At 58.8% G+C, this 13,461-nt stretch overlaps 1 protein-coding gene across 1 annotated transcript in view; it reads right to left on the bottom strand.

Annotated features, from left to right (window-relative positions):
- Nucleotides 1-13,461, bottom strand: part of GSE1 (Gse1 coiled-coil protein) — a 99,504-nt gene that overhangs the window by 13,773 nt on the left and 72,270 nt on the right. The window contains exon 4 of the mRNA XM_080351996.1: nucleotides 2,418-2,636. Within this exon, the coding sequence (XP_080208122.1) occupies nucleotides 2,418-2,636 (219 nt within the window). The remainder of the gene's footprint in view (nucleotides 1-2,417; nucleotides 2,637-13,461) is intronic.

The raw sequence follows: 13,461 nt of genomic DNA, 5'->3' as shown, positions 1-13,461 counted from the left end.
ACCCACTGAAGTCTATCTTGTCAGCGCAAGGCCAACAACAATTAGCAGCCTAATCCCCTCTGAGCTGGGAAGCCATTACTCACCACGCGATAGCGTTAACAATCAATACCATCACAATGAGCCCGGCAATTAATGAAGCTAAAGTCTTACTTCAGAACCTTAATTCTCGCTGTGTGGCTTTAAACGGGAGGGTTTGTGATCGTTATAATTAACTGGTGGTATTCAGCCAGGAGTTAGTCAATGAAACTAATCTGGATTGGAGATGACAAGAGGCACAGTGTGATGGTGTCACCTTTGTTTTCTGACCTCCCCGCTTTCTGCTCAGCGATAGCAGATTAGCAGCCCGGGCTGACAGGCAAATGTAATTAACAGCTGAGACCCTGAAGGAGGAGGGGGGGAAAAGAAAGGAAGAGCAAAGGGAGGAATAAAACCCACCCTGCAGACAGCCCAGGGTAGGACAGGAGGAGCCCCCAGCCAGGCAATGGCTTTGGTGGCTTCTTGGGGCTTTGCTGGGATGGAGTGGGTGAGGATGAGCTCCTGCAGCTGGGGATGCTGGAGGGGGCAGGACATCCCACATCGCCACAGCTGCTGGTTCATAAAGCTGGTAAAAAAGCCAGAGATGCTGGGGGGACACACTGGGCATCAGCCCATCAGCTGCATCTGCACCTCCCATCACAGGAAGGGATGTGGGGTGAGGATTTGGGGACAAAGCAATTCACTTCCCAGAGCTAAAAATCATGGCGTGGAGAGAAACCCCCTTCCTGACATGCACCCAAACCCACACCTATTACAAACCTCCGGCATGAGCCACTTTGAGCACCCAAATGGGTGTGTGGTTTTGTCTTTTCTTTTTGCAAACGAACTCTACAGTTGCTAAGGGGAAATCCAAGAGTAACATGGCTGCTTCTCTCCAACACCATGAAACCCATGTCAAAACCCACTGATGTCCCTTTGAGTGGGCTGAACAGCATGGTGGGGGCACAAGTCATGGGGTGCAGGGGAAAGAAAAGGCAAAATAATCCCCCAAACCAAACCGACTGGCCCAATGGAAGCAGATGGGCTCTGGAGGAGGCAGCCAGGGAGAACCAGGGGCTCCCAGTGAGGCTGAAGCATCACTGAGAGCTGGTCTCCTCAGTGTCATGGAGACCCAGTGTCCCCGTGCGCTTCCTGAGAAGCAGCTGAGGCTGGAGACTTTGGGTCTCAGCTGGGACCGGGCATTTTGTGGCTGGTGGGGTCTTGCAGAAAAGGTCTTCCAAAAAGAGCCTTGCAAAAGCACCTTGCAGAAAGGGTCTTCTAAAAATGGTCTTCCAAAAGTGACCTTGCAAAAAAGTCTTCTAATAAGGGCCTTCAAAAAGCACCTTGCAAAAGCCATCTGGCAAAAAGGGTCTTGTATCCTCCCCAAGGACCAACCTGCCCTGGCAGTGGGCAACAACCCAAGGGGGAGCACCCACCAGTGGGAACAGCAGGGATAAACGCTATTTTGGTGCAAATTGATGATGCCAACAGTCTCCTGCTGAAACACTTTGCAGCCCCCGGAGAGGCTGCTTCCCTGCACACGTGGAATGGCCACACATCCCACAGGACACGCTCCCCGTGGCAGTGGGGACCTCGGGCAGCTCCAGCAGAGACAGGAGGTGAGATGGAGGATGCAGTGGCTGGGCCATCACAGGGTGATGAGGGATGGGGACATCCCGGGGGCACACAAATGTGGCCAAGCAATTTGGCTGGGGAAGGAACAGATTTGAGGAACCTCCAGAGGAAAAGCGTGGAGAACAGGAGGCTGAGGGGAGACCTTATCGCTGTCTACAGCTGCCTGAAAGGAGCTTGGAACATGGAAGGTGTTGGCCTCTTCTCCCAAGTAGCAAGTGACAGGACAAGAGGAAATGGCCTCAAGTCGTGCCAGAGGAGGTTTAGATTGGATATTAAGAAAAATTCTTCCCAGAAAGGGCTGTCGGGCATTGGAACAGGCTACCCAGGGCAGTGGTGGAGTCACCATCCCTGGAGGGATTTAAAAGGTGTTTAGACAACGTTCTTAGGGACATGGTTTAGTGCTAGAGTGAGGTTACAGTTGGACTCAATGATCCTGAGGGTCTCTTCCAACCAAAATGATTCTATGATAAAGAAAAACAAACAAACAAAAAACACACCAGCATTTTGGTGAAGCGTGGCAGGAATTGGGGGGGGCCAGGGAAGGACAGACCCCCCCATATCGCAGATTTTCTCCCAGGGTACGGCAAATGATACAACATTTGGATTACTCCAGCTGAATTGAATTTCTAAACTGCCCCCTTGAGCCATGACGCTGGGGAAAGACATTAACTAGGAGAACGGTGAGAAAACGCCGTCCAGCGGCTCCGGGGTGGGGAAGGCACTGATGCTCAGCACCTCCTGGTCCCTGTCCCCATCATTGTCCCTACCTCTGGGCTCCTCGGCTTGCTTGGCGAGCTTGCGGAGAGCGGCGGCGAAGCTGGAGGAAGGTGCTGCCTGGACGGACAAAGTGCTGCTGGCGGCCGGGCTGCCATTGGGGACGATAGAGCCATTGAGCGGGGAGGGGGTGAGGGGGCTGACGGTGGCGGTGGTGCGGGTGGCGGTGGACAGCATTCCTAGGGACGGCGACTTCGGCTCATGGCTCATGCCTGTCAAGGAGAGCAGCCCGCGTTAGATGGGGAAAGGGATCCCCAAATCCACATCCCCCTCCCCAGAGCAGGAACATAAGAACAAGCAAAACTCTGGTTCATCACCCTAAAATGCACCCCCAGTGCATGCAACTGGGGTGAGAGGGTGTTTTGGAGGGACTTCAGCATCCTGATGGAGGTGATGGGAGGCAGTCCCCTCACTCATGTGGTGCTGCCTAATTGCCACCATTGCACCCCCAAATCCCCAATATGGCATCTCTGGGTCACCGGCACTGCACCCCCAAATCCACACCATTGCACCTTCAATCCACGCTGTGGAACTTTCAAATTGCCACCACTGCACCCTGAAATCCCCCATAGTGCACCCCCAGTGCCCCTCACTTCACACCCAAGTCCCCACCATTGCACCTCAAAATCCACATCATTGCACCCCAAATCCCCACCACAGCACCTCCAGCTCCTCATCACCGCACCTTCAAACCCCCACCATTGCACCCCCAAATCTCCACCACTGCACCTTCAAATCCCCAGCATTGCACTGCCAAATCTGCATGATTGCAGCCCCACTGCACCCCCAAATCCCCACCAAACCCCCCACAGGTCCCTTCTCATTGCACTTTCCACCGCCCACCATTGCACCCCCAGTCCTCCCCACTTCACACTCAAACTCTCCCCATTACACCCCCAAATCTCCCACCACAGCACCTTCAAATCCTCAGCATGGCACCCCCAAGTCCCCATCGCTGCACCCCAAAGAAGAGGTGCCACAAGGCACCGCAGCCCCTAAGGGTTCAGGTGCTGCTGGACAGGAGGGTGCAGCTCACCCTGTGCCCCCCACCACCACTCCAGGGCTCTCCAGCTCCCAAAACAGCAACTGCTGATGTCAGGGCCCTTAAAATAGATTTCCAAACGAGCAGCTTCATTAACACCTGCCTAAAATTAGCCCCGCTCCCAGGTGGGTGGGGGGGTGAGGGGCAGCCCCCCCAGCTTGGCTGGAGATACTGGAGGCCCCAGAGCCTCCCGTGGCCAAGGGCAGCCAGGCAGAGCGGTGGGGACGGGGGGGCCGCCAGTGCCACTCAGCGTTGATTAATCTTTGCCCCCCCGGGCCCCAGGAGAGGCGGCAGGCGCTCCCCTCTGCCCTCATTATCCAGCGTTTATTAACTCCGGTGCTCTCAGCCATTGACTGCCGCCGTGTCGACACGCTCGCCTCATGTAAATTCATTACCAGAACAGCTGGGAAGCCAACGCACCGCATCGGCCGGGCCCTGCACCCCCGGGCTCTGCACCAGACCCCAGATGAGTGCCTGGGTGCACCCCCCCCCCCCGCAGACGGGGACACCAGGATCTGCCTGAGGCACCGAGCACCGTTCCAGGGGCTGCTGCAGCCCAGGTACAGCCCTGCACTCCCAAACACAGTCATGAACCCCCTGAGCACAGCCCCACATCCTCCAAACACAGCTCCACATCCCCCAGGCACTACCCCCTATCTCCTGGGCACAGATCTGTACCCCAAAACACAGCTGTGAACACCCCTTGGGCACTGCCCCACATCCCTCGGGCACAGCCCTACATCCCCAAACACAGTCATGAACCCCCAAACACAGTCATGAACCCGCTGGGCACAGCCCCACATCCCTCAGGCACAGCCCCAAACACAGCCATGAACCCCCAAACACAGCCATGAGTTCGCTGGGCACAGCTCCATGTTCCCCAGTCACTGCCCCACATCCCCTTGGCACAGCCCTGCACTCCCCAGGCACCTCTCTGTGTCCCTCAGCTTCTCCCCAGCCATTAACCCAAACATAACACCCCCCCAGCCCCAACCCGAGGCTGGAAACACGTTGCTAACCAGCCGCCGGGGACGAGCACGCTGGTGCACGCTGGTGCTCGCCGGCGGGGCACGAGGGCTGGCGGGGCACGAGGGCTGGCGGCGCAGCATCGCCCGTGTGATGCTCAGCTGATCTCCGCGGCCCCAAACGCCTCCCGACAAACTCATGATCCCGCCGGGATTTAGCGGGGCAGCTCTGAGCCAGCAGCTCGCCGGGCGTCCCCGCCCGGGGCTGGCTCGCTAACGCCGTGCCGCTGCCCCAGCCGGGCTCCAAACCAGTTCTGCCGCTCCTGCCCGGTGATAAAATCGGCGCCTCCACCTCGGCTGGGGCCTGAGCAGCGCCGCTCACCCGCCTTGCCCCGACCGAGGTGGCGTCCGTCTGTCCGGGCATCCCTGAGCTGCTGGGCGGGAGAACTGCCAGATGGGGAAACTGAGGCACGCCGCGGTGGAGAGCTGGCCAGGTGGGAGTGGGCGCAAGGGGATGTGGGACCATGCTGCATCCCCCTGTCACTGCAGCACCCTCTATGGGTGTCACTGTCCCCGCAGGGGCTGGGGACGCTGTGCCACCCCACAGTGAGGTGGGGCCTCCCCCAGTCTCTCTCTCCTCCCGCCCCTCCCCAGTGCAGAAAAACAGGTCAAGTTCAGGGCCTGGCAGCAGCCCGGGGTCACACCAGCAGCTGCCTCGCTGGGGTGGGAAGCTGAACCCCAAAACAGGGTGCTGCCTGTGCACCCCCCGCCAAGCCAAGGATGGGGGTGCAGGGGCTGCTGGACCCCTGGGTCCCCTGCTGAGGTTGGGGACCAGGCGATGTGTCACCCTGTTCTATGTGGGGTTGGCATCCCCAACAGGGCAGGACCCCAAGTCCCTGGGGGGATGTCCCTGCGCCCCCAGCCCCTCCTCACCCCCTTGTCCCCCCACATCCCCAGCGCAGGGCTGGGAGCTGGGCTGGTGCCATCTTCTCTCCATCTGCTCCTGATGACGCTGGCGGGTTTTTTGGCAGCGAGGAGCCTCCTCCGGCAGCGAGAGCAGAACCAGTCTGGCTGCCTGCTGGGGCTGCAGACAAACCAACACGCCCGCAGCCGCCGCCAGGGCAGGGATGGGGCCCCCCCAGCACCCCAAAAATCCTTCCTGGAATCACGCTGGTGATGGGGGTTCGGTACCGCTGCCTCCCTGCCGCAGGCAGCTGCCGGGAAACGCAGCACAGGCAGGTTTAGCACCTTGGGTTCAGCTCCCCCCGCTTTCACCCCCCCAGCACCTTGAAAGGTCCCTAATGAGCATGAAGTGCCCTTCAGAGCAGATTGCCATTGAACTCAACCTGCACCAGCCGCCTGCTTTTAAAAGCAGCTATTTTGAGCTCCCGAGCGCTGGAACTAATAATTTATTACCAAATACGATCAGGCAGCAGCAGCTCCAGCCCCTGGCAAATGGAGTGGAAAAAAACCCCAGCGCGGCGGGAGGCCGAGGGAGCGGGGAGAGACGAGCATCCCTGAGCATCCCTGAGCATCCTGCATCCCCCCCGGGATGGAGCCGCATCCACCGCACAGGACCCCGGCTCCGGATGGATCCCTGAGGAATTTGGGGTGATGCTCCATGGCAGGAGGTCCTCCAGCATTTTTCACCACCCCCATCTTTCGTCTCCCGCTCCGGAGCCGCATCCAGCTGCACGCTCCGAGTGGGAACAGCTGCTTTGCATGGATTTTCCATGCTAATGGCATCGCATTGTCAAGTCCCCCCCACCGGCTCCTCGCTCTGCCTGATGGCTGCCTGTGCGGGCAGGAGGGAGGGCAGGCAGCCAGGGGCAGCACGTGCCCATCGCGTCCCCCCACCACCATGGACCCCAGCAGACGGGGGACAGGCAGAGAACAGGCAGCATCCCCACCTCCTCTCCCGCTGAGCCGCCACCACACATTTTCCACCCCTCATTACAACAAGCTCTGCCACCGCACCATCAGCACGCTCCATTAATTAATTAATTGATCAATCGGAGCCCGTGCTCCTGCCCTCCCTTCCCACAGCCCGGCACACACAGCCGAAACGAAAGGAGGTGGTCGGGTTTGGTGTCCCCAAGTGTCCCCGGGGGCACATCCTCTGCTCATTTTTAGAGTCCTCAGGGCAGAGCCCTGCACCCATGCCAGGAGCTCCCATCTTGGCTGGCTCCCCAGCACCCCTGAAGGGGTCTGGATGGGGTTCCCAGGGTGGAGACCACCTCTCTGGCCAGGGACAAGATTTGGAACTCCCTGGGGAGCCCGGCACAGCACCGAGTGTCCAAGCACACGGCGCTATTAGCTGTCTGGGTCTCCATCATCGATCTCTCCTCCATGCACCATTGATCTGGCAAACGACAACAAGCAAACTAATAAGAGCTCGTTTGGAGGGCACAGCGCCGGAGAGGAACCCAGCCAGCGTGATGCGGGATTGTTTTTCTCCTCTCCTTACCTTCCCATGCCCCACGCAACCAGACCTGAGTGCTTTTTAAACCTGTAGGAAATCACACTGGGGAAAAAGATTCACTTCAAAGCAACTTTCTTCCCTGTTTCTGCCCTGGCAGAGCGAGCTGGGGGCTTCAAAAATAAAACACCTGTGCTCCAAGGATACTGCTTGGCCCCAAGTACCTCTCCGGAACATCCAGGCTGGGACGGCGGCTGTGGATCTGGGTACCAGCTGCCTCTGGAGGCCCCCCCTGCTTTGGGGAAAGTGGGGTACAGCCTCCACTCCTCCTCTTTGCATCAGCTGCTGCTGAGGGCTGAATAGGGTGACAGGGGGTGCGCGGGTGGGTGCCAGGGATCACACAGCACCACTGGGCACAGCACGGGGCTGCCAGGTGTTGTTTGGTGCTGTGGGGCACCGCATGGTGCTACTGGGCACTGAACAACGCTGTTGGACATTGCACAGTGCTGCCAGGCACTGTACAGTGCCGATGGGCTTTGCATGGTGCTCTTAGCCATTGCATGTGCTGATGAGCACTGCACGGTGCCGTTGCGCTTTGCACAGTGCCGTTGGGCATTGCATGGCGCCATTTGGCACTGCATGGTGCTGCCAGGCACTGCATGGTGCTGCTGGGCATTGTATGATGCTGCTGGGCATTGCACAGTGCCATCGAGCTCTGCATGGTGCTGCTGGGCATTGCATGGTGCCATCAGCCATTGCACACTGCCATTGAGCACTGCACAGTGCCATAGGCCATTGCACGGTGCTGCCAGACATTGCACGGTGCCGTCGGGCACTGCCCGGTGCTGCTGTGCAAGGCGTGGATCAGTGCCAAGCATCGCACGGCGCTGCCAAACCCTGTGCGGCACTACCAGGCACCGCAGGGGCCAGGAGCGGGCAATGCCGGTGCAGCCAGGTCACCCTCCCATCCGCATCCCCCGTCCCTGTCCCCGTCCCCATGCCAGCAGCTCGGCAGCCCCGCCGTGGGCAGCCCAGGCTTTGCCGGCAGCGCCGCATTGTTCTCGGCGCGAGAAGCCCTTGCCCAGCAGATGGCAGGTATAACAAAGCAGCTTGCTGCGGCCAAGCCAATTATTTATCTAATTATGATTTACCACTTAACCACATGATCTTTCTGCAGAGTTGTGGGCAATTAAAACCGGGGTGATTATGTGGATTATGCAAATCGGCTGGAGCCGAGCGAATAAAATTGGGAGATTAGAGTTTCACGCAGGCTGGATCTTGCACAGGGGCAGGTCCTGGCAGGGCAGGGGGTGCACATAGGGGTGGGGGCGCAGGACCCAGCCAAGCCAGGGGCTCTAGGTCAGAGTTAGGGGGTGCCAGAGCAAGGCTGCTTTTGGGGTGCTCCCATCCCCCTCTGGCAAACCCAAAGTGGGGGTCCATAGCCAAAACCTGCCCCACCACCACGGGGACGGGTGCCCCCAGGTGACCCCACAACCCAAATAATGGGGATTTCCCAATGCACATCCCAGCTGCACCCCAGAAAGGTGGTAGGGGGGTGCTACACAGCGCAACCCCCTCGCCCCATCCATGGGCAGCTAACGAAGGGCTCTGGCACCGGGGATTAATAATGAGTATTAATAACAGGTATTAATAACGCCGCCTGGCAGATTACTCTGCCCGCCCGGCTTGATATGAGATTTATGCATGGCGCAAACTCCGGAAATACAGAAGTATTAATGGTAATACCTCGTGTCCTAGCAAAGGTCATGGGCAATCTCCATCAATCCCACCACGCCGCCTGTAAAGCTGGGGGGCCGGGCAGGGATGGGGGGTCCCCCCCACACTCCTGGGGTCCCCCCACACACACACCACAGCGGTTTATGATGGTGCAGATGGCCCGGCACGGGCCAGAGGGAAGGTTTTACCTTGGGATAAGAAATTAAAGCTGGCAAACAGCAAATTTACTGCGTGTATTTTCATTTTCCTAATGCCGGCACCATCTGGTAGCAATCGGTGCCCCACATCACCAGCTTTTTAGTTACAAGATGCTGCGGAGGTCTCAGTGAAACCTTGGTTTCTCACCAGAGAGTCCCCTCGCAATGTCCCCATGGGGTCCCCAGGGGACATGCCAGGGTCCCACCACCACCTCGGTGGGTCTCACCATTTCCATGATGCCTCCAAGGGGAGCTGAACCCCCTTCCCACGCCGTGATTTCGGGCGATTAATGCCGGCAATCCCATATGCTGGTGCCCCCACGCACGGAGCATCTTCCCCTTTCGCCTACAGTAATCCTCAGCCTTTCGAGCAACTTATTAAAATTCACTTATATTTAATCTGCCTGCTGGAATTAATTGAATTTTTACGCTCGGCAAATGTCAGTGGGTGCACGCTGCCTCCCAACGGGGACCCGGCTGCAGGTGCAGCGGGTGCAGCTCCAGGGTTTTAACCCTCTCTGGGGACAAAAGCCACCCCAGGGCAAGGGACAGGGTGTCCACAGCACCCATAGCTGCCATTGGCAGCAGGTGGTGGGATGTATGGGATGTATAGGTGCACATGGACCCCCAAACCTGCCTCCATGGGGTGCGCATTAAACACTCCCCAAACCTCATGAGATTCCCATGGTGGTGGCTTTGGAGGGGACATGAGGATGAGGGATCCCATTGCTTCTCATAGCAGAGAGCACCAGCACCTTGCCTGGTGGTGCGGTCCCTACCGGTGATGAGAACCTTCCTCCCCTCCCCATCATTCTCCTCCAAAATTGCCAAAGTGTCTAATTTTCCCCCCGGGAAGGCCAAGGGAAAAGAGCTACTATTTTTGCTGGTAATAAGCCCTTCAGACAAAGGCAGGATGAGCCTTTCAGTGGTGGGAAGGGGGAAGGGTCCAGCCCCACGCTGGAGAGATGCCAAGGGCTCGTGGGATGGGAGAGGGTCCCTCCTGCATGGGGGCGCTGGCACTGGGACATGGAACCAGGACACAGAACCAGGACATGGAACCAGGACACAGCACGGCATCCCAACGTCACCCCGAGATGTGCCAAGCCCACACACCCATGGGACACCAAACTCCTGGATGTGTGGTGGGATGCACAGCATCACCGGCCATCGCGCTGGGGACACTCCTGTCATCACAGCAGTGCAAGTCATGACCGGCACCCAACTCCCCGTTACCCTGGTCCCCGCCTGGGGACACTCTCCCCATCCCCATCACCCACCTCCCACGTCCCTATCACTGGCATTGCACCACGACAGAGAAGTTCACGGGTGGGATGAGCCCCACAGGACCCTGGCGGGCAACTTCCAAACTTGCCTGGCGCTCGCCCCCCTCCACTGCCCGCCTGGGATTATCATAAATTAAGACATAATTACTCCATGGAAATTTACAGCACAAAGCTGCGGCACTAACAAGTGTGTTTGGCGGCACTGGGGGCCAGGGTGGGGGGAGATACAAAGCGCTATTGTCTGGCGGGCGCCAAAAAATCTGCTCTGGCCCCAAAATGCCACGTCCCGGCGATGGGAAGGGGAACAGGCATGGGGACAGGGACAGGGATGGACCAACTACATGGTGAGCCACGTGTGTGCCCCCTGCGCCATGGGGTTGGAGAGTGGGACAGTGCTCAACAAGGAGGGTCCCAAGCTGCAGGTATGGGTGACAGTGGGTGACCCTGGCAGGATGGGCATCCCCCCACCCCACAAAAAACGGGGTCGTGGCTTCGCTCCCCGCTGGTAGGGGATGGCACAGAGCTGCAAACAAAGACATCTCATTTACCCCCTCGAAAAAACTCTGCACCCCATCAGTTCCCACCCATGGGTGCTCCCACCCACCTCCCACCCATGGGTGCTGCGCCCAGCCAAACCCTCACGGACTCCACCTCTGAGACCCCACTTCAGCACTCATGGGGTTAAAAATAAATCCCCTGGGGACCTGGTAGAGGGGGGACATGTGTGTGTGTCCCCCTCCCTGCTCCCGGCGCTGCCGCGCTCCCCCAGCTGCCACGCACATTAAAAAATAATAATCAATGTGGTTAAAAAAAACCCAACAAAACAACACAACAGGAAAAAATTCAGGCGGCTAAAACAAATCCAGCAATAAAGGAGCCGGGGATCCTCGCAAAGCTGGCTGTGCAATTAAGCAGTTTTCTGCTGTACGCCGATAATCACCTAATTATACTATTAATGACAGTTCAACCTGCTCGGAAATAAAAGGACATTCTTCCATAACAGGATGCCAGCTGTTTGTTACAGATGTCAAACATCTTTAAAGTGTTATTATTAAAAGAAGGGGGGAAGGAGAAAGCTTGATGATGCAGAAATGCAGCCGCCTTCCCCTAAAAAGCCCCTTGCCGGGGGCGGGGGAGTTGGGGTGTCCCCTCCACTTTTTAATGCTGGTGAAATAATCCATTGGAGGGGTGTTTTGGTGGGGGAGGATCCTTCCCATCAATGTTTGGTGTAATAAATCCCCCGCGCTGGCTCGCAGCAAGAGGCGGCAGTGTTTAATTAAGCACGGCATTGGGAAATAAAGTTAAAAATTAATAATATAATGGGGGGGCAGGGGGGGATATGCACCCCACTGCCAGCCTTTGGGCAGGGTTGGCCCCGTTCCCCGCTGCCGGGCTGCCGGCGGTGCCTCGAGCGTGGCTGCTGTCAGCGGTGCCGGCACACGTGCCGCCATGCCGTGCCAAGGAGGAGCGTCCCTGGCAGGTGCCACCAGCCGGTGCCAAGGGAAGGGAAAGAGAGGAGGGACACACCATATAGAAAAGAAGCACCTGCTCCCCCACAAAAAGCCAGCGTGGGTTAGAAGGTGAGCGATGCCACAGCACCCCATTGACCCGCGGGCATCGGGATACGGGATGCTGGGGGGGATGACAAGGCGGTGGCAGGGGGGTGGAAGCTGTATTCCGCTTTCACTGCGGGCCAAACTCCTGCTGGGGTAATTACACCTCGCCTGCTCACACCTCTCTAGCAGCACCGCGGTCCTGGGGGTACCTGGACACCTCCCACCCACTGTGGGGTTCTAACCCACACAGCTTTCTACCCCGTCCTATATAGTGACAGGCAAAGCTGCCTTTAAAACCACCAGGAACCAGGCTTAGCCCAGGAATAAAGAGATTACAGAGCAGGGGGGGTGGGAAGAACAGAGGGAAAAAAAGGGGGTGCTTGGGAATAGTTCAACCCCTCCAAGCCACGTGGCTCCTGATGTCCCGGGTCCCAGCGGGGCCCTGCCATGAGCAGGGTGGCTGCAGACAGGTATTGAATTTCGGGGGTACCTGCTCAGAGCTGGGGGGCTGCAATCGAGCCCCCTCCCCAGGGCAGGGCCCCCCAGCCTGCCCTCTTGGCACACACCAGGCTGGCACCGCCGCTGCTCACCAGCCAGGGAAATAAAACCATGTGGGAAATGCCACCCCTAGCCCCGATCCAGGAGCAATGTCCCCAGTCCCCCCGGTCCCGGTGTGCAGCCCTCACCCGCCACCCCCTTCCCTTGGCTCCCTTTTTCCCCCCTCCCCTCTCCTCCTCAAACCATCACGAGGAAGCTGGAAAGTGGTTGACATGGTTGCCATGGCGACCGAATTTAGGACTGGCGAGAGGAACAGGAGGAGGATGGCGGGGTGGGCGAGGGAGGAAGGCAGGACAACCCAGACGCCCCAGCACCCTGTGAGCATCACCCCCGAGCACCTGCCAACCTCCCACCCGGCAAGGATGAGGACGGGCACCCCCAGCACCCAGCCCAGGGGGTGCTGAGCCCCCAGCACCCCAAACCCAGCCCGGGGGTGGCGTGTCCCCACCCCGGCGCTGCCGAAAGCCGCCAGTGACTCACGCCTCGCGCCAGCGGCACCCGCCGAGCGGGTGTTTACGCAGCATCACCTAGCGCCCTCCATCTGCTTTGATCCATGGGCTAAATATTCCCAGCCCTGGAGTAAAAATAGCAACCATTTGGGAAGGTCCTGAGTCAGCAGCATCCACCCCCAGCACCCACTGCCGTCCTCCCCAGCACGCCGAGGCACCCGGGGTCCCGTCCCGCCTTGCTGGGGAGCCCCAAGGTTCCTCCAGAATTTGGAGACACCCAAGGAAAGGGTACCCCACAAGGCTGTGTGCATTTGAGTGTCAGCCTCACACTTGCCGGAGCAGACAGACAGGCTTTCCGGGGATGCTCTGTGTCCCCAAGGGGTGCCGCTGTCCCCTAAGGATGCTGCTGTCCCCGAGGGATGCTGGCACCAGCCATAGGGTGACAACAGCACCCACGTATCTCCAGGCAAGGCAGCCTGAGCATGGCTCTCATATGCTGCCACGAGGAATGGGGTCCTGTCCCTGGCCCCCCCATTCTCAGCTGTGCTTTTGACGGGTCCCCAGCACGCCTGGTGTCCCCTCAGAGCTGGCTGAGCCCCACTGCTCATCTCCAGCCCATGACCAGAGGGACAGAGGGGACAGAAGCATTGGTGACCAGAGGGACAGAGGGGACAGAAGCATCAGTGACCACAGGGATGCAGGGACAGAAGCATCGGTGACCAGAGGGATTGAGGGGACACCAGAGTCAGCTGGATCCCGTGCCAGCCGAGCTGGGAGAGCGAGCCACCAAGGAGCGTGTGACACGGGTCACGGCCGGGTGGTCCCCGAGGC

Source organism: Nesoenas mayeri (genome assembly GCF_963082525.1).
Source record: "Nesoenas mayeri genome assembly, chromosome: 12".
Lineage (NCBI taxonomy): Eukaryota > Metazoa > Chordata > Aves > Columbiformes > Columbidae > Nesoenas > Nesoenas mayeri.
Note: the sequence above shows the minus strand (reverse complement) of the source record. Positions and strands in the feature narration are given on the sequence as shown.